We start from the raw sequence: 27,802 nt of genomic DNA on the forward strand, positions 1-27,802 counted from the left end.
GACTTATTCTGCCAGACCAGGCACAGTGCGGTTCCCAGAGCAAGATGCAGGACAGAGTCTAAGTCTGCCGGTTGGCGCTCCGGAATCAACACGAGTTCTCACTCCACGTCCCACTGTGTCCCCTTCCCCGGAGGAGGAATGGACAGGCGTGGGAGAAAAGACCGCTGGGACATATAGCTGAGTCTCAAGGGACGTTTCCCTTGTCCTAAACGCCAGAAGGCCCCTAGGATTAAGGGTGTTGCCCGCCCGTACCCGGGCCGGCCCCTAAGGGACGGGGCTTCAGGAGGCCTCGAGGTGCTCGGCTGCCCTAGGGCGAAGCACTGCCGATTCAGTTTTCCCTGCGCCCCGGCGTGAGCTGCTCCGTCGGCTGTATACTTAGACACCACAAATCCAAAACCAATTTCTTAAACAGCCATGAAACTCGGAGGAAAAGGAAAATGGGGTGAAAATGTCCCGAGGGCCCTGCTGCGGTTTGGGTCTGCGTTGGCGCGGAGCGGGACGGGGGCGAGAATGCAGGGGGTGAGCTGTCCCCGCCACAGCTGAGTCTGGACTGACTGGCACGGAAGCGACCTCCCGACTCAGGCCACAGCCCTGCGCCTCCTTTTCATCCTGGCTGGCTCTGTCCGTTCCAGGGAGGGTTGAATGGGTAGAGGGGTGGTAGGACCAAGGGCTGATCGCGTGGGAAGGCGACCTCTCGCAGCAGCTGGCGCCCGGGGGCGGGGCGTCCTCCTCGGCGCACGCGGGCCGGCCGGGCCTCTCTTCACGGTCAGGGCCTGGGAAGGCGGGAGCTGGAGGCGCAGAGCGGGCAGCCTCCTGAGCCCAAATGCCGCCGCCTCCCCACCAGATGTTTCCTTCCCGGTGGATCCCGCTCCCCTGCAGAACCACCATACCGTCTGGAGTGAGCCCCCTGAACCAGATCCCCAGCCCCTCCGTGCGGATCGCGCGGGGACCAAGAGGATAGAGCTCTTTTGGCTCCCGAACTGCGGCCGGCAGTGGGTGGGAACCGGCAGCGCCCTCTGGTCGCCCCCGCAGTGCCGGTGTCCCGCCAGTTCCTGCGTCCGCCCCCGCCAGGGAGGGAGGCGCAGCGGACCTACCTGCGGGGTCAGGGCGCGGGTATCGCGCTCCGAGAGTTTTCAAACTGAGTTGCTTTCGGGAGAGACCGCGCTGTCTCTCTCTCTCTCTCTTGCTCTCTCTCTCTCTCTCTCTCTCTCTCCTTTTTTAATCTTCCGAGCTCAGCCCCCAAAACCACAAGCTTCACTTCCTGAGCGTTAAGGAGTAGCTCGCTTAGCCCTGTCAGACCTGCCCCCCCAAGCCCCAGTCGGGCGGCGGGCGCGCTCCCCCTTTGCGCAAGGGTATAGGAAGCGGACAGGGGGCCTGGCCTTTCTAGCCGCCCTCCCCTGCGGCCCTCCCCGTTTTTTCTCTGCGGAACGGCGGGAGATGGGGAGACCCGGAGGGCTCAAACACCCAGGCACTAGAAATGACTCGAAAGAAAATGAACTATTCTTGGCTCCTGGGAGACTTCCGCAGCGAGAAGAAGTCACAGATTCAGGACACAGATTGACTGGAGTGCAGGGGGTGGGAGCGCCCAGCTCCGAGGAAGCCTCCCCGCCCATCTGGTCCGGGACACCCCCGCACAGCCCTGCTGCCTGCTTGGGCTGCGCCGCCCCCGGGTCGGGGCCGTGAATCACCCGCCAGCGGTGCCGCCGGCCTGGAGCCCGGCGAGTGGCCGCGGCGTCCGCAGAGCGAAACCTGCCCCGCGGCCCCGAAATAGCTTGTTGTGGAAACACTTCGGGATAAATACGCCCAACAAGGCTGAAAATACCTTGACACCCAATCCCAGAGGTTTGCTCATTTCCCTTCGGATTTAGGTAATGGTTAAATTTGGAAGAGGTGGGCGAGCGCCGAGCCCCCGACCAAGAGGGCGCAAGCGGCGCGTCCCGCGGGCGCCCGGCTGGGCTGGCGGGCGCGCCCTCCCCACGTAGCGCTCACCCGCGCTGGGCCGGGTCCGCTCGGCCGGCGGCTAATTTCCGGTGGTCGGAGCTGCGAAATTAAAGGCCGCGCGGGAGGGAGCGCGCGGGGGCAGCGACGGCGGCTGCTCGGGTGACCCCGCCCTGCCGGGGCAAGCCAAGGGGAGCCGTACCCCAGGCACGGGCTCCGCCACCGCCTGAGGTCAACCCAGGCACCTAGTCGGGACGGGAGCGGTAAAGCGCCATAAAAGCACTACCCTGCTGATTACTGAAAAGTCTCTTCGCTGGGATTGTGTGTTCCATGAGGGTAGGGGTGGATCTACAGCCTTGTGTCCTGGTGGGCTCGTAGCAAATGTCTGTGGACTGAGTAAATGAATGAATGGCACTAATTAACTAATTAATTGTAGTAGAATAGGAAAAATTAAAACCTCACCCATAAATAAAAAATGCAGCGACCTCCAACGCTAGACTGTATGTCATGATCCATAGAGTGTGGCCTGTGGTGTGTACTTAAAGCCTAAACCCTTTCCTAAGGGGGATGGATATCGTTATAATTACCTTACTTTCCTAAATGAATTGAGTTAGATTTTGATCACTACTTCCTGCACAATAAGTTTCCAGTGTCAGATACCGGGAGAAGGGAGTGGTGTTCCTCAGTTCTTGCAAAATAACTTGCTATATTTTAGATTAATCCAAAGTTGTCATGCAAAAAAAGTCCTTAGAGAATGCTTTTTAAAAATGATTTTTAATTTGCATTGTAAATCTAAAGGTTTGTGGAAAATATTTGACTACTATTGCCGTGTTTCAAGCATGCTTTAATAATTTAGACGTTTCATACAGCAATGGCTGCACACCTACTATGTGCCAGATGCGGGACCATACACGCATCTTAATTGTGTGACTGTGTCCTCCTTACACCACTGTTCATTTGCTTAACATACTCTTTATAAATAAATGCAGAGGTAAGCAACCTTAATCAGAAGGACTACAAATATTGAATTAGCTGAAGGGAAATTAAGGTCATTTTGTTAAAGTTTTTATTTGTGTGTTTTGTTCTGGCTTAAGGTATAAAAATCTTAAAGCAGTAGAAAACACATCTTTCTTTTTTCCTTCTATCTTATGCAACAGCAAAAAAAAGACCAAACACAATTTTTTAAATGATAAATGGGACCAAATTTATTATCAACCAAGTTCTAGAGAAATGGCTGAACCATTTCCTTTGCACATTAGCAAGTTCAAAGTCAAAATTTCTTGTGCTGTGATTAGTTAGTAGTTTAGTGTTGCTGTTTGAAGTCTCAGAAAACATGGGAAGACTTTGAAGGGGACAAATAATCACCTTAGAATAAATCCCGTTCATTCAGAGTAAATCTAGTCATCTTGGTTTTTGTTTTTGTTTTTGTTTTTGTTTTTGTTTTTGTTTTTTTGCCCTTCACAGCCTCTGAGTTTGCAAAATAAAACTGGGGACTGGAACAGGGACACCCAGAAAGGAGCAGGTGGGAGGGGAATGGCACCGAATTCCCCTTTACATACTTTATGTTATGAGCCATGTGGATGTATTACTAATTCAAATAAATAAATACACATTAAAAATATTCAGCCATTGAGATCAGGTTATCTATCAGGTGCATAGTGTTGGAAAGTGATTCTCACGCTTAGAGGGGACAGAGGAGAAAGGTAAGAAGAGGGGCACCCAGAAAGGTTAAGAAACTTACCAAGGGGCAGCATAGAGCCAGGACTGGAAGCGATGATAGAATGAACCTGACTTCCCACTACCCCAGACTCCCTCTCATTTACCACTTAACGGAGAGTGAGGAGAGTAAGCCCCCCCTCCACGAAAAGTACACTTTTTTAAATCTAGGAAGAATCCCTCCCCCCAAATATTCCTTTGGAACTGGATATAATGGTAAGCAGAACGTAGGCTTGGGGCATAATTTTCTATAAATACTGGTTTTCCCAAAAGAGGATGTTAAGTTTACTAATTTTGTCAGTAATTTACTAATTATTATTAAATAACAATAATAATGTATCTACAGATGCCAAATAACAAATGACCTTCTTCATATGGCAAACATTTCCAAGCTCTGGCCAGTGGCTCATTTATTTCAAGCAGCATCTCATAGATCAGAATTTCCTTACAACAAAAGATTTGAGACATTTTTAAAAAGAAAATTGTAACAGGATATTACCAGTCTCTTGTTTTTTTCACAAAGCTTTATGTTACCATCTCTGTTCTGTTTGTGGGAGGCATAGGAAAAATGGGTGATCCTGAGGAGGGGTGATGCTTCCATTTCCAGCATACATTTCTGTGATGTTTGCATCATTTGATCCTCACAGCGATGCTATCAGGAGGGGAGAGAGTCTGCGCTTTTTGTCGATGGTTATTTGTGGTATCTATCTCTGTTCTGCCAGTTACTAGCCCTGTGACCTTGAACAAATTAGTTCAACTCTCCCAGCCTCAGTTTCTCATCTATAAAGTCAGAGTACCTACCAATCTTGCAAGACCATGGAGCAGTCCTTTGATTTCCACTCTTCACAGGATCCTCTGGGCACCAAGAATGGAAGAATGCTCCCAGTGAAGGTGTCCTAGGTTTAACCTCCTTGTCCCATGTCCTGATTCAATTTGTTCAACTTTGCATAAGTAAACTTTGTGACAGCAATTTGCAGGGACTTGGATTTTTTTTTAAATCAAAGGTCAGGGAAAAAATGAATCAAGGATCTATTTTCATTTCTAGATATTCTATGGAATTATTTGGGGGAAGTTAAATGAAAAACTAACTTGTTTCAGAACTTAGTTTACCCATCTTTAAAACAAGAAATGCCTCCCATGTATCAAATACCATGAGCTATTGGCTGAGGAGTAGCTGTGGGAGAGATACTGAGAGTTAAATCAATGTTTAATACACACAGTAAAAAGAAAAAAAAAATCACAGGATGGGACTAGGCATGAGGCTCCTCTGTAAACCAGACAAGAGATTTTGTCTATAAGAAGGTGGTGCTTTATTTTTTAAATATATTTTTTCATTATAAATTATATTAGATACAGTTTGATAAAGAAAGAAAAGAAGAAACCCAAGACAACATTCTAATATTTTTGCTCTGCTTCTTAAAAAAAAAAGTAATTGTAATCATATCACAGATACAAATGTGTATTCTGGTTTTTCCACTGGATAATAATATTTCTTTTTTCTATTCTCTTTCTTTTTTCAGATTTTCTTTAATTGAACAAAAAACTATTTTATAGTAAAAATTATTTAAATAAAAATTGTAACAATCATGTTCCTTGCTTTTATATTGTCTTTTATCATTCTCAATTGCTATAAAAAGAATTCTATCAAGTAGGTTACTATAATTTACTTAATCATGCCTGTCTTAGTATTTAGCTTGTTTTCATTTTTTACTATTTTAAGTAATGCAGTGATAAGTTTTCTGGCTATAGCTTTGCCCACATTTTAAATTGTTTCTTTAGGATATCTTTCTAAGTGTGGAATTTCTGGATCCAACAATGAATATTTTTTATGGCTCTTGATACATACCAGAAAAAGTGTTTTGGATAGCATGTTTGTGTAATGCACAAGCCAAAAAAATTCATATCACTTAGCAAACAGTTAAAAGATTATTAAAAAAATCAACTATGGAAAAGTTGGACCTTGATAAAAGACCAGACATAGAACTGGTTTTTATTTTATGCACAAGAAGTATTTGTGAGACAGTGGCCACACCCTGTCATATTGCTATAGTTTTGTTCTCTTGCTATTAAAAAACTGTTTAATTTTTGTCTTTGGATTAGCTGTTTTGGTGGGTGAAGTTAGACAGAAATAAGAGATACATATTTTTTCTAAATTGTATTAATTCAAGGAATATAAATGCAGAGTGATAATTCTGTGATGCCTTAATTGAAATGTTTGAAATGTTAGGTAATATATTTGTCTCCCTTCCACTCTTATAAGTAGCAAGCTATCAAAATAAAATTCAAATGACACTATAAGTCAGAATAAAATTTGATGGTATCATCATTTATGGAAAGTGGGTAATGCTTTTTTACCAACATATGCAAAAATTGGGAAATGGGGTAAAGGAGAAATTTGGAGATAAAAAAATTAGTATAAGACTTACGCCATGAGTAAGACCCAATCTTGTATTAATATTCAGAACCTTTTCAAACATGAAGAGAAACACTATTTTCCTTTAATAAACATTTTGGAACTGATATATTTAAATCTTGTCACATTATAAAACATGTTCTATTAGTATAAAAATCTAAATTAAACTTTTACATAAAGGATTTCAAACATCTGAAGAGGGAGGGGCTGTCAGCTTTGGTGTTCAGAGTTCAAATAAGAAAATTGTTAACCTCACCACATGTATATTTTTACATTGTTCCTAAGAACAGATTGACTGAATAAAGTGTCATCTTATGTGTGGGCTGCATGAAATGACTCTTCATAGAAACATACCCAGCGTGAACTTTCATGGAAAAAAAAAAGTAGGTTTTAGTTGGTGAATGGAAAATGTAACGAGAGAGAAAATGTAAAATTATTTTTCTTTTTTTTCATCATTTCCTCCAAGATGTTTGGTGATCATTTTACCCTATGTTTACCCCAGCTGAGACACTTCACTTTCAAACAGTAAAGCCTATATATTGTAACTTTAAAAAATTACTTATAAAGCATAGCTCTGCTACAGGGAATGTCTGATCCCATACCTGGAAGCAAGGTGGGAGTTGAGGCTCCTGGAAAACTCAGGCAGGCTGCGAGGCTCAGAAGATCAGGCCTCATGGATATCCCCAGACTCTCCCTGAGAGACAACTCCCTGGGAGAAGGACAGCAAGACCCGTGGTTGGCAGATGCAACCCGCTGGGTGTTCTAGCTCTGTGGAGGAGAGGGAAAGGCTGGGACTTCTCAGAGGCAGACATTAGAGTCATTTCTATTTCTGCATAAGGACACCAGTGGTTTAAGAAGCCCAGGTTCTGATAACTAGCAGCTTTTTAAAACCCAACCCAAATCTGTTGAGTCCCAATCTTGTCTCTTTCCACCAAACCATACTAATAGTTCCACATCCAGCACAGGGAGCAAAAGCCTTGAGCCAAAAGCCATTAGAGCCTGTTAGAGCCTTGGGGAGTGATAAGGATGGGGGAGATCAAGCCGATAACCAAGTTTGATTGGTAGAGGAGAGGGAACACATTTCCTCACCTACTGCTGCGAGCTTGTAACCAACCCCAGCCCACCTCCGCCTTGCCCCCCTGGCACGCTGCTCATCACAAGCCCAGAAACAGCATTAAATGAGTGAGTTGCTGAAAGTAGAATAGCTGTGTGACAGAACACCTGTAAAGTTGATAAAAGGAAATATTAAAACACACTTCCATATCCCACTACCTTAGCTTAACCACTAGTAATATTTTGGAGTGTTTTTTCCTCAATCTTAAAAAAAAAAACTCTAGGTGTATATTTTGCATGCTATGATCGTGTTGTATAATTGTCCGTGTAAGTGACGTGTTATGATTTTATTTATTAACATTTTCCTGGACAGTTGGATTGTTTCTTTTTCCCTACTATGAATGATGCTGTGATTTTTTTAAAGTGCATTTGGGTTTCTGTGTATATATAATTCTTTCTTTAGGATTGATTGCCAGAAACGGAATTACTGCATCAAAGAATAAGGACCTTTTTAAGTTTATGAACACATATTGACAAATTATTTTCCCAAATGAGTATAATAATTACACCTCTGCCAAGAAAAATTATAAAGACCATAGTAACCAAGGAACAGAAGAATGTAGTCATTAAAGGCATGGACTCTGAGCCAGATTTCTACAATCTAGAAATTCTGGCTCTGTCATTTATTAGCCTTAGACAAGTTCCTCAACCTCTCAGTCCCTCAATTTCTTTACCTGTGAACATACTTATAATAATAGCGGGCCTCCCTGGTGGCGCAAGTGGTTAAGAGTCCGCCTGCCGATGCAGGGGATACGGGTTCGTGCCCCGGTCTGGGAGGATCCCATATGCCGCGGAGCGGCTGGGCCCGTGAGCCATGGCCGCTGGGCCTGCGCATCCGGAGCCTGTGCTCCGCAACGGGAGAGGCCACAACAGTGAGAGGCCCACATACCGCAAAAAGAAAAAAAAAAAAAAAATAATAGCACCTACCTCATAGTTTGTTGCACTGCACAGATTTAACGAGATAATAGATGTGAAGCATCGAGTAGGCATTTATGAAGTGTTAGTTATTGTCACTATATACCAACCACTATCGAGGCCCTTTCATACATTTTCTTGAACCATCCCAATAAACATGCTGTGGAAATAGACTTGAAGAGATTTGCCTTTCCTAGATCACATGGCCGAGAAGGACAGGGTCGAGATTCAAACCCAGGCCAGCCTGGCTGCAGACCCTGTAGGTGGACTCTTGGAGGTAGGGCCCACAGTGTGGGAGCAGTAGCTTGCATACTCTAGACAATGACCAGGAATTGCCAGGAAGCGTTTTACTATGGATTTCTGACATCCCCAATCAGACCGACCACCTGAGAGATTCAGGCTCTCAGACCTCATCTCCCACAGGAGGCCTTGGGTTCTGGGCTTTCCAAGATTACTTTCAACTCTCATGGTCTGTGTCTCCATCAAATTGAGTAGTTCATCAAGGCTGGGGCTGGTAGAGAGTGGCAAAGGATCATTGCCTCTTCCTAAAATACCCTTCTTATTAATAAACAAATATTTATTTTGTGTTCCCCTTTCTAAAATATTTTTAACTCTTCCTGTTGTCAGGTAAGGGCCAATTCAGTGATAGGGGCCATGAGGTTTCATTTGAGCTTTAATTAAAATGCACCCACCACACACACACCCCTGCACATGACCCCCAGTCCAGACGTATCTGATGAAAGAACGAACAGGGCATCTGTGCGAATCAGGAATTTGCTTGTGCACTGCATGGTTTCTTTGTCCACTAGTAGAAGAATGTCCTGGTTGCAACAAGGAAACACAAGGGACAGCACCAGAATGAACTCTGACTCAGGATGGTAACCTGGGTGACCAGTGTGGCAGCTGAGTTTAAAAGCAGTCCCTGAGGCCTGAAGGATGGAAAGGCAAGTGGTGGCATAGTTGTTCCACAGGAGGATGGGGTTTGTGGATTCAACAGCACGATTCAGTTTAATTCAACAAATATTTAGTGAATACTGGTTGAATGTCATGTACCGTGCCCTATGTGGGGTACAGAGATGGATATGGGGGTCTCTGCTCTCCTTTACCCACAAAGAAGGGACTATAGCAGGGAAGGTAAATAAAAGAGAAAATTAATGAATGAAGAATATTTCCCTCCTACCCCAGGCCTCTGAGATGGCCATTTGGCCTGGCATACAGGGACTTTTTCCTTTTTTCTTTTTTGGCTGCACTGCATGGCTTGCAGGATCTTAGTTCCCTGACCGGGGATCGAACCTGGGTTCAGGGCAGAGAAAGCCTGAGTCTTAACCACTGGACCTCCAGGGAATTCCCCAGGGACTTTTCTTTTGACCAGTGTGATAGTTAATTTTTCGTGTTACTTTGACAAAGGGACACCCAGATAGCTGGTAAAACGTTATTTCTGGATGTATCTGTGAGGGTGTTTCCCAAAGAGATTAACATTGCATCAGTAGATAAAGTAAAGAAGATCACACTTAACAATGTGGGCTGGCATCATCCAGTCTATTGAAGGCCCTAATAGAACAAAACGGTGGAAAGGAAGGGTGAATTCTCCACCCCACCCCCCTTCTCTCTCATCTTCTCTTAGCCTTGGACATTGGAATTTCTGGTTTTCAGACCTTCAGCCTCGGACTGGAGTTGCACCATCAGCTGCCCTGTTTCTCAGGCATTTAGACACAGACTGAATTATACCACTGGTCTCCTGGTTCTCCAGCTTGCAGATCGTGGCACTTCTTGGCCTCCATAACAGTGTGAGCCAATTCCTATAATAAATTTCCTCATATATATCTAGATATATCCTATTGGTTCTATTTCTCTGGAGAACCCTGATGAGTACAACCAGTCAGCACCATTGCAGTTTCTGTTAAGATCTGAAATTAACAAAATACATGAGGCTGGGGTTAGAATTTTGGAGCATCAAAATATTCGACCAGTTGTGAAGAATGTGATGTACTTTTTGCACAGACATTTTTCCTTCTGGTTTGGGAAGTATTTTGGATTGTAGAAAGGCATTTATTTGATTTTGGCATATTCCATGATGCTTGTCTAGCCAAAATTTCTCCATGTTTTTGCTTGGATTCTCTGGGAAGGAGTCAGAGAAGGTGGATGAAAATGTTTTCTTTCTTTCTTTCTTTTTCTTCTCTCTCTCTTTCTTTCTAATAGCAAAGTTGAGATTAACTATTACTATTAACTATTTTTGGTACTAAGACCAGCTGTATTTCTCTCTGGAATCCTAAAAAGTGGTTATTGTGTGATAGAAATGAACAATGTTTCATGCTTCCTTATAATAGATGCAATACTCAATACACAGTGTTGATATCACAGAAAAGTACAAATTGGTAAAAATTATACTTTAGGAAACTATGGCACTGTCTAGCAAGGTACCAGTTGTCTAATGATCTGGTTTAATCCATGGATATGTTTTAGACTAGACTGTCTGAAAAAGCACATAAGCTGATGTATGCTTCAAACAATCCTCCCTGAAAATTGCTTCTCCCTACTGAGTTTTTAGTAAATATTGGATGGGCTTCCCTCATGGCGCAGTGGTTAAGAATCCGCCTGCCAATGCAGGAGACATGGGTTGGAGCCCTGATCGGGGAAAATCCCACATGCCGCAGAGCAACTAAGCCCGTGCACCACAACTACTGAGCCTGCGCTCTAGAGCCCATGAGCCACAACTACTGAGCCTATGTGCCACAACTACTGAAGCCCGCGCACCTAGAGCCCATGCCCCCGACAAAAGAAGCCACCACAATGAGAAGCCTGCGCACCACAACGAAGAGTAGCCCTGCTCGCTGCAACTAGAGAAAAGCCCACGTGCAGCAGCAAAGACCAATGCAGCCAAAAATAAAATAAAATAATTTAAAATAAATAAATTAATTAATTAAAAAATAAATATTGAATGACAAAATGAGATTATATTCCCAGCCAAATCCTGGAATGTAGCTATCCTGAGTTGTCTAAATTCAGACACACATGCCTTAATAGACAATTCAAGGGTAGAGTTTGGCCTATTATGAAAGCTGAGGTCCCTAAGGACAGCTGGCTGGGTAAAAGGCTTTTCTCACCTACAAGGGAAAACCAAAGTCAGGTGTAGACTTTTCCTGAGGAAATTGTTTTGAGTTTTTGTAGCACACAAACTCAACTCTAAAAGCTCACATCCATAGAACATGGCCAAAATGATATTTTTCCAACTTTATATTTTCAATACAGAAAAGTTCAAAGAATAGTGCAATGAACATCCAAATAATTCTAGCTAGATTCAACTCCAACATAACCTTAATATAAAATTTGAATAAAAATATTAACACCAAAAGAAAATCTTAATTAAGCATCCCCAGAATTCATAACTTTTAGTAGGGCTACTTCCTGCCATATCTACCCTCTGGGTAAAGTATCTGTGATGTACAGGGAGATAATTAAACAAAGTAACTTACATAACATTGTTTTAACATTATAAACCAGTTAAAAGAGGAGAAATAGGGGCTTCCCTGGTGGCGCAGTGGTCGGGAGTCCGCCTGCCGATGCAGGGGACATGGGTTCGTGCCCCGGTCTGGGAAGATCCCACATGCCGCGGAGCAGCTGGGCTCATGAGCCATGGCCACTGAGTCTGCGCGTCCGGAGCCTGTGCTCCGCAACGGGAAAGGCCGCAACAGTGAGAAGCCCGCATACCGCAAAAAAAAAAAAAAAAAAAGAGAAATACCTACTGAATACAAACCAAATATAAATTTATTTTGCAAGTATATACCTTCTCTGGCAGCAATTACCCAAGAGGGTTTTATCAAGAGCTCTGAGTTTGAGATGATAAGACTCATTTTATCTGCATATACAGAAGTGCTTGCTTTTCTTTTTTTTTTTTTTTTTTCACAACAGAAGGGAGTTGTCAAGCTCAGCTATGAAAACTGTTTTATTGCTCAGGTTCTTTAAGATTTAATATATGTGTTAATAGGGTGCAGGGATAGAGTGTATCTGTGTTGAACTTGTGCAGATGGCTCCATAACCAATTCATGCCAACAGACCTAAAGGCTGAGAAAATGTCAAAGGAATATTATGTTGAATATAATAGACAAGCTATGTCTAAAGTCTGCCTATTCCTTATGTACAACACTAGCCAGAAAAACCCAGGCTCAGAATTTGTCAATCAAGATAATAACTCATTTTTTTGGTTGTTGACTATGAGTTCTTTCCCCATTTTATCTCATTGACTACAACAACCCTATGAGGTAGGCAGTGTTATTGTTATTATTCCTATTTTATGGGTGAGGAAACTGAAGCTGAGAGGTAACTTTGCCCAAAGTCACACAGTTAGTTAACAGGATTCAAACCTAAGTGGATTTGATATTAAAGCCCAGATTTTTAACTCTGGTTACACTACTCCCCTATAATAAGCAAACAGACTAGATGGTCCTTTAATCAGGCAGGCTTTTTCAAAGACAGAATAAATGCTGGCTGCTCTTCTGCCAGGCATGGTCATGTCTGTGGAGGGAACCAGTCAGAAATACCTCTTTTTTTTTTTTTTTTTTTTTTTTTGCGGTATGCGGGCCTCTCACTGTTGTGGCCTCCCCCGTTGCGGAGCACAGGCTCCGGACGCGCAGGCTCAGCGGCCATGGCTCACGGGCCCAGCTGCTCCGCGGCATATGGGATCCTCCCAGACCGGGGCACGAACCCGTATCCCCTGCATCGGCAGGCGGACTCTCAACCACTTGCGCCACCAGGGAGGCCCATACCTCTTGTTTATAAGGACCAGAGCTTGTGATTTCACAGCAATTGTTAAACAGCTCTAGAAATAAAATCTTGGGTACTTTATTCTCTTTTATAAACTTTTATTGTTATATAATATATATATATAACATATATAAATATATATAAAAATATAGATAGATAGATACAGTAAAAGTGCATAAATCTTAAGAGTATAGCTTAGCTAATTTTTTTTTTTTTTTTTTTTGGCGGTACCCGGGCCTTTCACTGTTGTGGCCTCTCCCGTTGTGGAGCACAGGCTCCGGACGCGCAGGCTCAGCGGCCATGGCTCACGGGCCCAGCCGCTCCGCGGCATGTGGGATCCTCCTGGACCCGTGTCACCTGCATCGGCAGGTGGACTCCCAACCACTGCGCCACCAGGGAAGCCTGAGCTTGGCTAATTTTTACATAGATATACACCCAAGTCAAGATCTAGATTATTTTCAGGACCTCAGGTGCTATACTGAATTTGTATTTTTTAACCAGTTGCTTAACGTGGGAGACCATTACTGAGCTCTGGTTAGAAATTGGCTTGGGAGCTACAAAAATCCAGGCCATTGACCATGGTCTGTAGAGTTAGGTAAAGTGAGCCTCCCATGAGCCTGCTCACATCTGGGTTGCCACTCCATCATCTTGCCTTGGAGATCATGTTCAAAGTGCCAAATCTAATGGCCTCAGTTTCTTCCAAAAGTTCATAGCAAAGAAGGTTTTATTGTTTTTGTTTGTTTTCATGGAAAATATCAAACATATATAGATAGAATAGTAAAATGTACCCCATGTACCCATCACCCAGCTTCAACAGTAAATCTATGGCCAAACTTGTTTCATTTTATCATTTACCTCCCCATCCACTGCTCCCCTCCTCCACCTGACTATTTTGAAGTAAATCCCAAATATCATATCATTTCTTCTATAAACATTTCAGGACATCTCTCTAAAGAATAAGGACTCTTCTTAGCAGCAGTTTTGATGCAAAGAAAAATTATAGATCTTTGCTTTTATAAGTAAGTGTCAGGTGGACATTCCAGATTTTGGTTGTTTCATCATTAATCCTATGAAGGTTTTCTTGGCCAACCAGTAGTTCTTGACAAATCACGTACTAGGAAAGTGATACCTTCATTTTCAGGAAAACTGGTTATGAGTTTTCTACATCCAAAGCAGTTTATGTAAAATTCACCTAATGATAAATTACCAGGTGTTTGAAAGCTCTCAGCCACCTTACTCTTGTCAGTGCACCGATCACCCTAATCTAATTCCTAGGTATTATGGCTCTATGACAAGGATGCTCTTAGTTAAGCCAGAGAAGAGAAAATTTTATATGTAATCCAGAGTATTCGTTCTAAGGGTGGTTAGCAGCATAATAATAATATATGTTATAACTACAACATACGAAGCAATCTCTCAGATTAGAGGGAAAATTTCCCCCAAAATGTATTCAATACCACGTTTCCATTTACAAAGAATATATGTCTTCAGTTTAAATTAGTCTGTTCCCAAAAGTATGCTCTATAAGGAAAATGAATATTCTTTTATAGTACTAATGAGAATGTTAATTTGTAGAGGATAAATTGGCAATATGTGTCAGAAAAACGTATTTAAAATATACATACTCCCTGATGTAGGAATTCCACTTTTAGTAATATATCATAAGGAAGCAAAGATGTGTTACAACTTATTTTAAGCAGTTTCATGGCAATAATAGGGAACACATGCCCAATAACAGAACATTGGTCAAATAAATTAAAGAATGTTCATGTGATGTACAGCCATTAAAATATGTAGGAAAAGGTAAGTTTAAAAAATCAGGTCACATGACAATGTGTACATACATTCCCAAGTTTGATAACTAACTAACTAAATAAACAAATAAGGAAAACAGGAGAGAAAAAGACAGAAAAATAAGAGGAGCGATCCAGGGGTCCTACTATCCCACTGATAGAATAGAAAGGAAATTATCACAGAGATCAGGATAATGTTTCCAAATCTAAAGGACATAAGTCTCCTTATTGAAAGGATCCAGTGGGGGCCCAACATAATGAAAGAAAAAAGGCCCTATATCATAGGATATCATTGTGAAATTTCGGAACCCCAAGATACTGGGGGACATCAGGCAGTCTTTATCATATTGCCCAAACTATCAATCAAATAGAATAAAAAAGAATCAAAACATTTTCAGACTAGCGACATCTCACAACATTTAACTCCCATGCACCTTCCTTGGGAGGTGACTGAAGGATGTAGTGTAATTTACCTAGAATTTTGGATTGATGATAAAGATGAGAAAAATTCCATCACTTACTAGCAATATGACCTTGGGTAAGTTACTTAAGCTCTTTATGCCTTTATTTCCTCTGTAATGTGAAGATAATTATATTATTGTGAGGATTAAATTACTTAATATATAAAAAGTACTTAGGTAAATGCAATGCTTTTTCCTGGCTTAGATCCTGGAGTAGAAAAAAAGTACATAAGTGGAAAAACTGGTGGGGTCCGAATAAAGTCTGTAGTTTAGTTAAACCTATTGTACCATTTAAAATGTCTTATTTTGACAAATGTACTATAGTTATGTTAGACATTAGGGAAAGCTGGGTGAAAGGTATATGGGAACTGCACTATCTTTGCAACTGTACTGAAAATCTAAAATTATTCCAAAATAAAAGATTTATTTAAAAAAAAAAAGTAGGGCCTCCCTGGTGGCGCAGTGGTTGAGAGTCCGCCTGCCGATGCAGGGGATACGGGTTCGTGCCCCGGTCTGGGAGGATCCCATATGCCGCGGAGCGGCTGGGCCCGTGAGCCATGGCCGCTGGGCCTGCGCGTCCGGAGCCTGTGCTCCGCAACGGGAGAGGCCACAACAGTGAGAGGCCTGCATACCACAAAAAAAAAAAAAAAAAAAAAAAAAAAAGTATTCACCCCTACCTCACACCATATTCAAAATGGATCATCAACCTAAATGTAAGAGCTAAAACTATAAAGCTCTTTTATATAAAACTATAAATCATAGTGACCTTGAATTAGGTAATAATTTCTTAGATATGACACCAAAAGCACAAGCAACAAAAGAAAAAATAGACAAAATTGACTTCATCAAAATTAAACACTTTTGTGCTTCAAAGGATACCATTAAGAAAGTGAAAAGAGGGCTTCCCTGGTGGCGCAGTGGTTGAGAGTCCGCCTGCTGATGCAGGGGACACGGGTTCGTGCCCCAGTCTGGGAAGATCCCACATGCCACGGAGCGGCTGGGCCTGTGAACCATGGCCTCTGAGCCTGCGCATCCGGAGCCTGTGCTCCGCAACGGGAGAGTCCACAACAGTGAGAGGCCCGCATACCACAAAAAAAAGAAAAAAAAAAAAAGAAAAAAAAAGAAAGTGAAAAGATAGCTCATGGAATAGGAAAAAATATTTGTAAACCATATATCTGATAAGGGACTGGTATGCAGAATATACAAAGTATTCTTACTAATTCAACAATTAAAAAAAACAAACAACCCAATTAAAAAATGGACAAGGGATTTAAATAGACACTTCCAAAGAAAATATATAAAGGGTCAATAAGCACAGGAAAAGATGCTCAATATCACTAATCATTAGGGAAAAGCAAATCAAAACCACAGTTAGATACCACTCCACACCCAACTAGGATGCCTAAAATAAAAAGGACAGACAGTAGTAAGTATTGAGGATGTGGAGAAATTGGAATGCTCATACATTGTTGGTGGGATTGCAAAATACTGCAGACACTTAAAACAGTATGGTAGTCCCCCAAAATGTTAAACAGAGTTACCATATGACTCAGAAATTCCACTCCTAAGTATACACCCAAGAGAATTGGAAACCTATGTTCACATAGAAACGTGTACACAAATATTCAAAGCAGCATAATTCACAATAGCAAAGAGCTAATAACAACCCACATGTTTATCAACTGATGAATTGATAAACAAAATATGGTATACTCATATACTGGAATATTATTCAGAAAAAAATAGTTGCCTACTAATATTAGGGGCTTGGGAAAGGAGAGAATAGAGAGTGACCGCTAATGGGTATGGGGTTTCCTTTTTGGAGTGATGAAAATATTCTGAAATTGATGCGAATATTCTAAAATTGGTGTGAACCATTATTACTAGTGGTGATGGTTGAACAACTGTGTATATACTAAAAATTATGTAATTGTATACTTTAAAAGGCTAAATTCTTTTCAAAGATTTTTTTTGATATGGACCATTTTTTAAGTCTTTATTGAATTTGTTACAGTATTGCTTCTGTTTTATTTTTTTATTTTTTTGGCCATGAGGCATGTGGGACCAGGGATTGAACCCACATCCCATGCACTGGAAGGCAAAGTCTTAACCACTGGATCGCCAGGGAAGTCCCAGGCTAAATTTTATGGTGTGTGAATTATATCACAATAAAGCTGTTATTTAAAAATAGTTATTGGCACAAAGTAAGTACTATGTTTCCAAATATTTACTGCCTCTCCTTGGAGGAGTCTTAGTTGTGTGACTTAGCCAATGAAATGGCTAAGTGACATACATCAATGAAAATGATGTATATCACTTCCCAGCAGAAGATTTGGGAGCCAGCATATTGTTCACCATATCACTTTTCCCTCTGCCTTAACAATCAGCAATGTTCAAAATAGAAGTGGTGGGCGTCCCTGGTGGCGCAGTGGTTAAGACTCCACCTGCCAATGCAGGGGACATGGGTTCGAGCCCTGGTCCGGGAAGATCCCACATGCCGCAGAGCAACTAAGCCCGTGCACCGCAACTACTGAGCCTGCACTCTAGAGCCCGTGAGTCACAGTTACTGAGCCCATGTGCCACAACTACTGAAGCCCGTGCCTAGAGCCTGTGCTCCACAACGAGAAGCCCACACACTGCAACGAGGAGTAGCTCCAGCTCATTGCAACTAGAGAAAGCCCACGCGCAGCAATGAAGACCCAATGCAGCTAAAAATAAAATAAATAAATTTATTTTAAAAAAGAATAGAAGTGGCTTCATCAGCCTGGTTCCCAGAGTAAAAACGATGTAGATCAGAGCAGCAGCCAACTTTTGATGGACGTGTAGCAGGAGTGAGACACGATGTTGTAAGCCATGAGATTCTAAGGTATGTGTTAATAACAACAACAAGTAGTATAATTACCACTATGGGCAGAAATTAGGAAACAGAGAGTGTTGGCCCATCACCTCAAACATATTTATGTGGAAATACCATGTAGATAGTGGAAGTAGAGAACTGGAGTGCAGATGAGAAGTCAGGGCAGGAGAAGGAACATTCAAATCCATGAATACTAACTGAGTGGCCTGTACTGGTTCTGGGGATTCAGAGATGCCACACACGATCTCACTGTTAGCTAACGTTGACTGAGCACTTACTATGTGCAAAGCCCTTCTAGGCTCTGGGCCTTGTGTGGTCTCCAGTCTCATCAAAGAGCAGTTTGGTGATGAAGAAGCAGCTTCTCCAATTTTGACCCACAAATAAACAATTCTATTTTAGGGAAATTAGTGAAGCAAATGAAAGGCTGTGGGATCTTGTTTAAAATAGCTACAGAGTGTCAAGGGCTGTGGGCCAGACCAAACAACACACCTTCCCACACACCCGACTTGGGCTTGTGATTACTCAAATCCCAGCACTGGCCTGGGAGCTGCCTGCCAGGGACATCCCTCCACAGAGCACAACTGGAAGGCAGTTCGCCAGAATAGGGCAGAGCTGGACCTGGTCTTAGCTTTTGAACTAAGTTAACTGGGGGGAAATGCCTGATGCTTTTCTTTATAAGTTTATGCTGAACATCACGACTCCTCACTGTTGGGGTTTCCACCTCGTTACCTGGCAGATTGCTTTTGCAGTTCTGGCAGCAGCTCAGTGGGCTGATGAGGCAGGGGAGAGGGAAATGGCTCAGAGACTCCTTTAAGCTGAGCAGCTTAAGCCTGACCAGAAGCTTATCTGTAGAGAGAAGGCTGCAGAGACAAACATTTATTCGTGCACCAAAGGTTTTAAAACTCTCTTTGTAAATGGAGTGTAGTTGGCCCAATCTTGAGCTCCAGTGAAGGGCATGAGGGTAGAAGCTGGACTTCGAGACATGCAAAACAGAAGAGACAATGCAGGGCTGTGGGGAATAAATGTTGTCTCTTCTACCCACAGGGAAGAATCAGCCTGGTTGGGGTTAGGCAGGTCCACACACAGTTGTGCCTTGAAGACTGAAGTACAGCAAACACCAAGGAAGGGTCCCTACTCCAGACCTGGATGGGAGTGACAAAGATGATACAAGAGACCAGGAAAGCCTTCGCCTGGAGAGAAAGAAGAGTCCTTGGTAGGGGAGGAGACGAGGTGCTATGACTTGATGGGCTGCCCTGGTCCATCTGCTGTGGAGGGCTGTGTGCAGTGGCTGCCTGTCCCACCCCCTGCAGCAGAGGCAGGGAACAGTTAGGCGCTCCCAGGTGCATCTCAACTGCCACGGCATCTCTCAGCCTTGGAGCCTCTCATGTGTACAGTATGCATTTCCTTTAAAAAAAAAAAATCAGAGAAACAACATCTTGAAAGTCAACCAGTTTCTTTCCACCTGCCCTGCTCTCTCCTGTTAACGAGGACAGCCTCAGAGAAGATCCTTTGCAGTCTCTGAAAAAGTGGCCAGCCCTGGGTGACAAAGGCGGGGGCTGTGGACACAGTAGTAGCTACTTTGTTAGAGTCAACTCAGGATACAAAAAGATTCTCTGGGCCTGAAATCCCACACGCTGGTTTATGATGCTTAATTTCTAGACACCCTTGGTAAAATCTAGAGTGCAGAAGAGATGAAGCCATACACCCAGATCAGGAGACAATAGCACCTAGGTAAGAGCAAGTCATTGGGTAGGAGACAATGGGACTTACAGAACAGTTGTTGCAGGGATCACGGGCCCTGCCCTGGTGCAGGGTGGGGCTTTTGGATGGGCAGAGAGCAGGAAGCAGTACGAAGGAGGCCCTTCCACCAAGTTGGATGTGATCTCTGAATTCCGATGGCACTGTATCCGTACCTTTGTATCTCTCATTCCATGTGTGAGGACAGGAGTTGGTCTGGTTCATCTTTGCCTCCTCAACAGTGCCTGGTGGGTGTCTTCCGCCAAAGCAGTATTCAGTAATTAGAGGACTCTGGAGTCAGGCTGGTTGCACTGAGATTCCACTGGGTTTTCCACTGATATTCATATTTCACAGATGTTGTTTATCCCGTTTTAATAGTGAATAAACTGAGGTACAGTGATTTATTCAACTATTCATTCACTCATTCAACAAACATTTATTGTGAGCCAAGATACTGTCCTGAATACTGGGGAGAGAGACAAAAATCATAAAGCTTGCATTCTAGTGTGGGCAGACAAAAACAAATGATGTAAAATGCATAGACAGTTATCAATGCAATGGAGAAAAATAAAGCTGGGAAGGGGCTTTTTAAAAGGGTCAGGAAAGGCCTCCTGTGCAGGTGATACTTAAGCAAAGAAGAGTAGTTAGGGAGCTAGTCTTGTGGGAATGTGGCAGAAGCCCATTCCAGGAAGGGCAAGGCCCCAGGAGTCTGGTGTATCAGCAGCAGCAAGGAAGCCAGAAATTTCTGTGATTTGTCCAGGTTTCAACAACACAAAGCTCGAGTCCCAGTCTAGTGACAGAATTCTACACCTAAAAAAACCTTTTTATTTCATGGATACTGCAAATTTTATGTCTTCAGGTATTAGGTTTTTTTCCTTCTATATATCTTTACTTGAACATATTTAATTTATAAGCTGACTCTAAGTTCTCAACATGCCTATTTTTAAAAAAATGTTTCAACCATTTAAAGAAAATTTATTTATTTGGCTTTGTCGGGTCTTAGTTGGGGCACTCGGAATCTTTTGTTGCAGCGCTCAGGCTCTTTGTTGCAGCACACGGCTTCTCTCTAGTTGCGGTGCGAGGGCTTACTTGCCCTGAGGCATGTGGGATCTTAGTTCCCTGACCAGGGATTGAACCTGCGTCCCCTGCATTGGAAGGTGGATTCTTAACCACTGGACCACCAAAGTCCCTATTTCAACCATTTTTAAGTGTACAATTTGGCGGCATTAAATCCATGCAGTGTTGTGCAACCATCACCACTATCCATTTCCAGAACCTTTTCATCATCCCAAACATAAGGTCTGTATCCATTAAACAATAACTTCCCTTTCTCCCACACCCCTATTCCATGGTTAATGTCTACGTGTTAGACATGTACAGAAGTACAGAAATACTTGTGTTGATATATGTCTATAAATTTGCTATTCTAGGTACTTCAAATCAGTGGAATCACACTATGTGTCTGGTGTATTTCACTTAGCATTTTTCAAGGTTCATCCATGTTGTAGCATGTATCAGAATTTCGTTCCGGGGAATTCCCTGGCAGTCCAGTGGTTAGGACTCAGTGCTTTCACTGCTGGGGCCCAGGTTCAGTCCCTGATGGGGCAACTAAGGTCCCGCAAGCTGCATGCACAGCCAAAAAAAAATTTTTTTTTCACTTCTTTTTATACTTGAATAATATTCCATTGTATGTATATACCACATTTTATTTATCCATTCATCTGTTGATGGTCATTTGTTGTTTCCACCTTCTGGCTATTGTGAATAATGCTATTATGAACACTGTTGCACAAATATCTGTTTGAGTCCCTGTTTTCTTTTGGGTATATATCTAGAAGTGGCATTGCTGGATCATATGGTAAGTCTATGGTTACCTTTTCTGAGGAACTGCCAAAACTTTTCCACAATGGCTGCACCATTTTACTTTCCCTGCAGCTCTGGACAAGGGTTCCAATTTTCCCATATCCTTACCAACACTTGTTAGTGTGTGTATGTGTGTGTGTCTTAATAGCCATTCTAATAAGTGTGAAGAGGCACCTCACTGTGGTTCAGGTTTTACTTTTCTCACCAGCTACTAGAAACAAATTTGATATCCATCTTCAATAGATGTATATATTTTTAGTTTTAGTCCTAGTGGCTTTTTGTTTTTTGACTCAGTTCTAAATATATACCAGAGATTCTCAACCAGGGGTGATTTTCATTCCAGTCCTCCCTACTTTTGGCAGCTGGAGACACAACTAACTGAAAGAGAGGGTGCTACTAGCATTTAGTGGGTAGAGCTCAGGAATGCTGATAAACATCCTACAATGTACAGGACAGCCACTTGCAACAACTTGGCCCCAATTGTCAATAGTGCCAAGGTAGGAAACCCTGGATTATAAATTACATTTTATACAACTGTATATATAATGTATATATACAATGAACTACTGCTTCTGAATTAAATGATTATTAATATTGTGATGATGCAGAAGGCATAACTTTCTTTTTATAATTACCTATGTACATTCAAATTATATTTAACTATATTTATTGAATTAGTTGCTAATTAATTTAATAACCTAAAACACAATGTGAGATGAAAATATTGCCATTACTATTTTCAAAAAACTACCACGTTGCTGAAGGAAATAACAAATCCAGGTATTAGGCCTTTCATTAAATTGAAAAATATACACTAGGCTCTCTGTTTGGCACTAGTTACACATAGGTGGAACAGGTGGATATGGTCCCTGTACCCACGGAGCACAAGCCTTACTCATGAATATCTGATGTTAGGCCACACATTTTTGAAGTTTTTTTCTTTTTTTTTGATGCCTATCCCCTTTTAAGTTGAATAGTTTAAGGAAACAGAAATTCTTATAAAATGGAAAACTTTAATTGTTTAAAGCAAAGGCACAAGTAAACATTTCAGGTTATCATACAATGTTACAATAAGAAATTCCAACAGTAAAATGAAATACATTATAATTTTGCATCTCTATAGTATATCTAATGTATTATTCTATCCTGTCTTTGGAGTGAAAAGAAGGGGTAGGTAGATCAATGGATTGATGTAAAAAGTTGGATTATAAATAGCATTCACTCCATTTTTAATCAGAAAATTTAATTTCAGTAGAATGAATTAAATTAAAATTAACTAATTTAAAAAACTTACTGTTTCATTAACGACAGAGCAGCAATAATTTTCAGGCTAAAGCTCATTGTTTTAACAAAGTAAATCACTGATTTCATGAAATGTTAGCTGTTGACACTTGGTACTTACACAAAAATCGAGCTGGTCATAAAAGGGCTTTACTAAAACACAATTCATACACTCATTTTACTTTAAATCTGAAAATTACAGTGCACTGTGTAAAGATAAAGAAGAATGAGGAACCAAATAATTTCTTATGATGTCAGAAATAAAATACTTTAAAAGGTCTAGACCTTGTTTTCAATCAAAGGCACTATCTGGAGAGTAACAAGCTGCATTACATTCTAGAGCTAAGAAAAAGTTGTTTTTTCCTTCCCCAAATAGCGAACCAGTTAGTTAGGACTTGGTGTCTCAATTAGTCATCAAACATTGAATGCTTAATATCAATAAAAAGGGTAGAAATTGTGTAAAGTTACATCTTTGACTTATTTTTCCAGGAAGAAAAAATTTACCACTAATTTTTTAAAAGGCTGTTGAAATATTTTCTTGATCTTTAAGGTCTGTTTCATCACCTCAATGCAATTTCCATTTTATTCAGGTGACTTGTAGTCTCTCTCAGCATTTCAACCCAGGATGGCAATGACACCAGAAAGTAACTATCCTAAGGGAGTAAGTTATCCTATTACATCCTAAGGGCCAGGAAGATTTTAAACCCTTCTAAGGAGTATTTGAATCAAAGATCTTGAATGAGAAGATTGTCGTTTCTAGCTTTTTCATTATCCAAATTACAAGTCTCAACAGAGTAAGGTTTACTTACCATGATTCTTTTAACAACTAATTCCTAACCAGAAACAGTACTTAGGAAATTCTTTAAGAATATCTTTCAAAGTTTAGAATTGAAACATGGTTCTAGAAAGATGTTCTTACTTTTAAAGTCAAATTATAACACTGACTCAGTGAAGCATAAAGCATAAACCTAAAGGCCAATCAAAGATGCATGCTTTAAAGAACAGTGCTAGGATTCTGGTATTCTTCCCTTTCTTTCTCCATTTCCAAAGGCACAGACACCCTTCCAAATTTGTCTATGGCTTCGAAGACTTTGTAATCTAAAATAGCTGGCACACTCTCCATGCTGAAGAGTTGTAAGTATAGGATCCACCAGAAAATTTTAGGTTTCCAAACCATTAGCTCAACAGCAAAAGCAAATGGTTCAGTCTTCTACTTGAGACAAACTGAAGAGGTAAACCTACATTTTTGAGTATCTAAATTAAGGTCAGCAAACTTTCTCTAAAGGGACAGATAACAGATATTTTAAGCTACTCAACTTTGCTACTGTGGCACAAAAGCAGCCACAGACAACATGCAAATGAATAAGCATGGGTATGCGCCAATGAAACTTAGACACTGAAATTTGAAGGTCATATGATTTTCATGTGACACAAAATATTATTCTTTTGATTTTTTCCTCAACTCTTAAAAAATGTAAAAATCATTCTTAGCTTGTGGGTCATGTGAAAACAGGATGTTGGCTGGAACTGGCTCATGGGCTGGATCATTCGGATTTCTTGATGTCGGGGGTCAAGGCAATCATGTGGCCATGAATCATCTCATTTCACTTGGGCATCAACAGCCTCGAGACTGACAGCAATGAACCCCAAAAGAGAATCCCAAAGGCACCAGTCAGACAATTCTAGGAGTAGTATCTATGTTCATGAGCTGCGTAAAGCTTATGAGTGTTGATACTTGCATATTTATACATATAGATATATATCTATGTAATATATTCAGGAAACAATTTAAATCAAACTTATTTAAATCACATTAACTGTCAGAAAAGCAGGGAATTGAGAAATTCATTAGCTGAGCCTTTTCAAATGCTTTGGTGTCAGAGCGATTTGGATTAAAATCTTGGCTCTGATTACTTACTAACTTGTGACCACAGGTAAATTACTTAACCACTAGAATTTAGCCTGGAGCTATGGAGACAATAGGCATGTTTTCAATCTTGTTTCTCAAGCAAAATGGCTATAAAGGGTTTGCTGGGAAACTCTTGTCTACGATGTACCGTAAGGCTTAACTCCTTGGTTTAGACAGAAAACTATTTTTGTCTCTTCTGTTCCATTGTGTCATGTAATTTTTTTTTCTCTGCATGCAACATATTGTGCAAAACTGTACCTCCATATTTACCGAATTCTACCTTCCTCTTATTCTTGAAGGTTATTTTTTTTTCCATAGGCTGCTGATGAAAATGAGGGTAGAAAGCATCCAGCCAACACATTTTTGTAGTGTTTCCATAGTACAAGTGTAGTTTGGGTGTTTCCTCTAATTTATCAATGACAGGCATTCAGTTTCCTAGGGGAAAAAAGTCTAGATGATAAAGAATTGGTAGGAAAGGATTCTTATGGCTTGCTTTATCTATAGATCAGTAACTAGAGAATCTGAAGATAATGTTCATAGATTATTTGCAGATACAATTGCTGTGTATTGTGGACCTCAGTCCATTGATTAAATTATATTAAGTAGAATATTAGCGCTAAGTAATGTGTGCTATTACCTCTCTAATCATGAAAAATTTATTAGTTACATACACATGAAGTAAAAGATTTCACCAATAGTGTCTTTGAACAAGCATCAGTTATGAATCTGCTAGCGTTGAATGCTAAGCAAAATTCTAAAGCTATTAAAATATTAGTGTTTGGTTTTATTTTCAATTTTCTTTTAACCTATTATTTACAGAGGTCCTTTTATAATGCTGAAGGCAGTCATCTTGCAACAGATACATTCTCCACATAAAATGTTCAATGTTGCGTGGTGCAGATTTATAAATATGTACAAAACCCCACTATATTTGTAGTTAACTTACTACTCTGACTGGTAGGCAACACACAGAAGCATCATGTGCACATAAAAATCTGAAATTAAAACAAAATTTAGAATTCTCAAGACAGATAACCATTAACTTGTGTTTATAAAATTATGTGAAAAAAAGGCTTTGCGTTTGGGAATTTTCAATGACCCACTAATAAAGCAGTAATTTTAGTTGAAAAAAAATTTCTCCAAACACAAAAAAAACAAGATAAATCAGATGTCTTGGTCAAATGTGTGTAGACAGCCACCCTGAAAACAAACTGATAAACATAAATATACAATTTGTTCACTGAGCATAAAATATTGCACAAGAACAGTTTTGTCTGAAGAAAATTCAATTTTCCACAGTTCTGAACTTCAAAATGGTTCCCACATATAGATATAATTGCATTTCCTAAACAAGAAACATTAATATTTAGTAATACTGCTAGAACCTTATTTTTCCCATTAACCATATTCCACTCTACTTTATAGCAATGGTAAGTCAGTGGTGAAGATTTGGCAAAGATAAAAAGGCAGTTAAGATTGTAAAATATATATACTTATATATATATATATACACATATGAAACAGATATGTTCCAAAAACCCTTAGTCATGATAACTGATCCCTTAAAAAAATCCACAGTCTAGGTCACAGTGATGGTCAGACAGTGGTTGAGTACGACTCGCTTCTCGGGGGCCACTCCTTTTGAACCACTTCACTGCTCTCTCTGGTCTTCAGAGCACTGTCTTCTGCTTCGCTTTCACTACCATCTGCCACAGTGGGGTCCAAAGATATCAGGCCAGATTTTCTGTGCAAAGGAAAACCAATGCCACTTTCCTGTAAGGAATTACCTATGAACTCTTCATCAGAGGAATGGAATGATTCATCATCTCCTATTAAATGGTTGACGATGTGGATTCCATCAAAAGGGGGTTGGCCGGAGAAGCCCCTCTGGCCTTTTAGGCACCTGAGCTGTTGAAACAAAATACAAGTTAATATACTCAACTTGGGGAAATGTACACACTCCAAGAAAGCAAACATTTCATGTTTAAGTATGAAGATACCCTGATCTTTTTCCATTTATGGATATAAATAGTAACTACCAATTTTTTAGTGACTCTCACGTGTTAACGCGATGAGCAGATAACTTATTTTAATTGAATCACCACAAAAGTCCTGTGTGGTTGATTTTATTATCTTCATTTTAGACATTAGGAAATAGAGACTCAGGTAGTGTAGCTTGCTGAGGACATATAGCTAATACCCAAGTTTAGATTCAAACGGAACCTTTGTTCTACTAGAGACAACATCAACTCCATGTGCCCATCACTTAATTTCAACATCTAATACATCATGGACAATCTTGTTACAATATGCCTCTCTTGTTCTTGGATTATTTTGAGGTAAATCCCAGCCATCTTATCAGTTCACCTGCAAATATTTCAATGTACATCTGTAGAAGATATGGACTTAATAAAGACAGTACTCTGAACTATCACACACACTGTCTTAGAGCATGTCTCCATAATTTTGTGAATGATGATAATGGTTTACAAATCAATACAATTTGCTAGGAGTCTCCATCCTGTTATAATATCCTAAAGACCACCATACCACTATCACTCAGTGAGGGCAGAAATGCTTCTTCCCACTATTGATATGTCCTTCTGTGTAGAGGGAAGGCCGGTGATGTATAACATTTTTGCCTTCTCTCCCCTATTCCTCCCAGGGAGAAGGAGTGACTTCTTTCACCAGGGGTAGGGAAGAGGAATGGCACATATTGCTCAGCTCTTTTCCCTCTCTTTCCATCTTTGGGAACCAGGTTCTGTTTCTCTATCCCTGGAATTCTATATGGCCATACCCTTGTGTGGGAAGGGCTATGCAGATCAAATGCTACCTATTTCTGGGGGGACAAGTCTGACAAATTCTAGAGTTCAGTACTGAAAAACCCATTGTTGCACCCATCAAAACCACATTCTCCCAAACCAGTTTTATCAGTATTAAGGGTGATTTCTTTTCATCATCTGCCACTTCTTTGCCTAAATTCCCACAAATTCCCAAACCCACCACCATAGATACTACCACATACACTATCATATAATTAAGACA

General features: G+C 41.0%; 1 protein-coding gene across 8 annotated transcripts in view; it reads right to left on the bottom strand.

Moving 5' to 3' along the window:
• Window positions 1–22,603: 22,603 nt before the first annotated feature.
• The window catches only part of EVI5 (ecotropic viral integration site 5), a 240,978-nt gene continuing 235,779 nt past the window's right edge, over window positions 22,604–27,802 (bottom strand). For all 8 annotated transcript variants that reach the window (XM_060090121.1, XM_060090122.1, XM_060090119.1 and 5 more), the window contains one exon: window positions 22,604–26,665. In XM_060090121.1, coding sequence (XP_059946104.1) covers window positions 26,354–26,665 — 312 coding nt within the window. In that variant the 3' untranslated portion in view covers window positions 22,604–26,353. The remainder of the gene's footprint in view (window positions 26,666–27,802) is intronic.

Source organism: Mesoplodon densirostris, chromosome 2 (genome assembly GCF_025265405.1).
Source record: "Mesoplodon densirostris isolate mMesDen1 chromosome 2, mMesDen1 primary haplotype, whole genome shotgun sequence".
In the NCBI taxonomy this organism is placed as follows: Eukaryota; Metazoa; Chordata; class Mammalia; order Artiodactyla; family Ziphiidae; genus Mesoplodon; species Mesoplodon densirostris.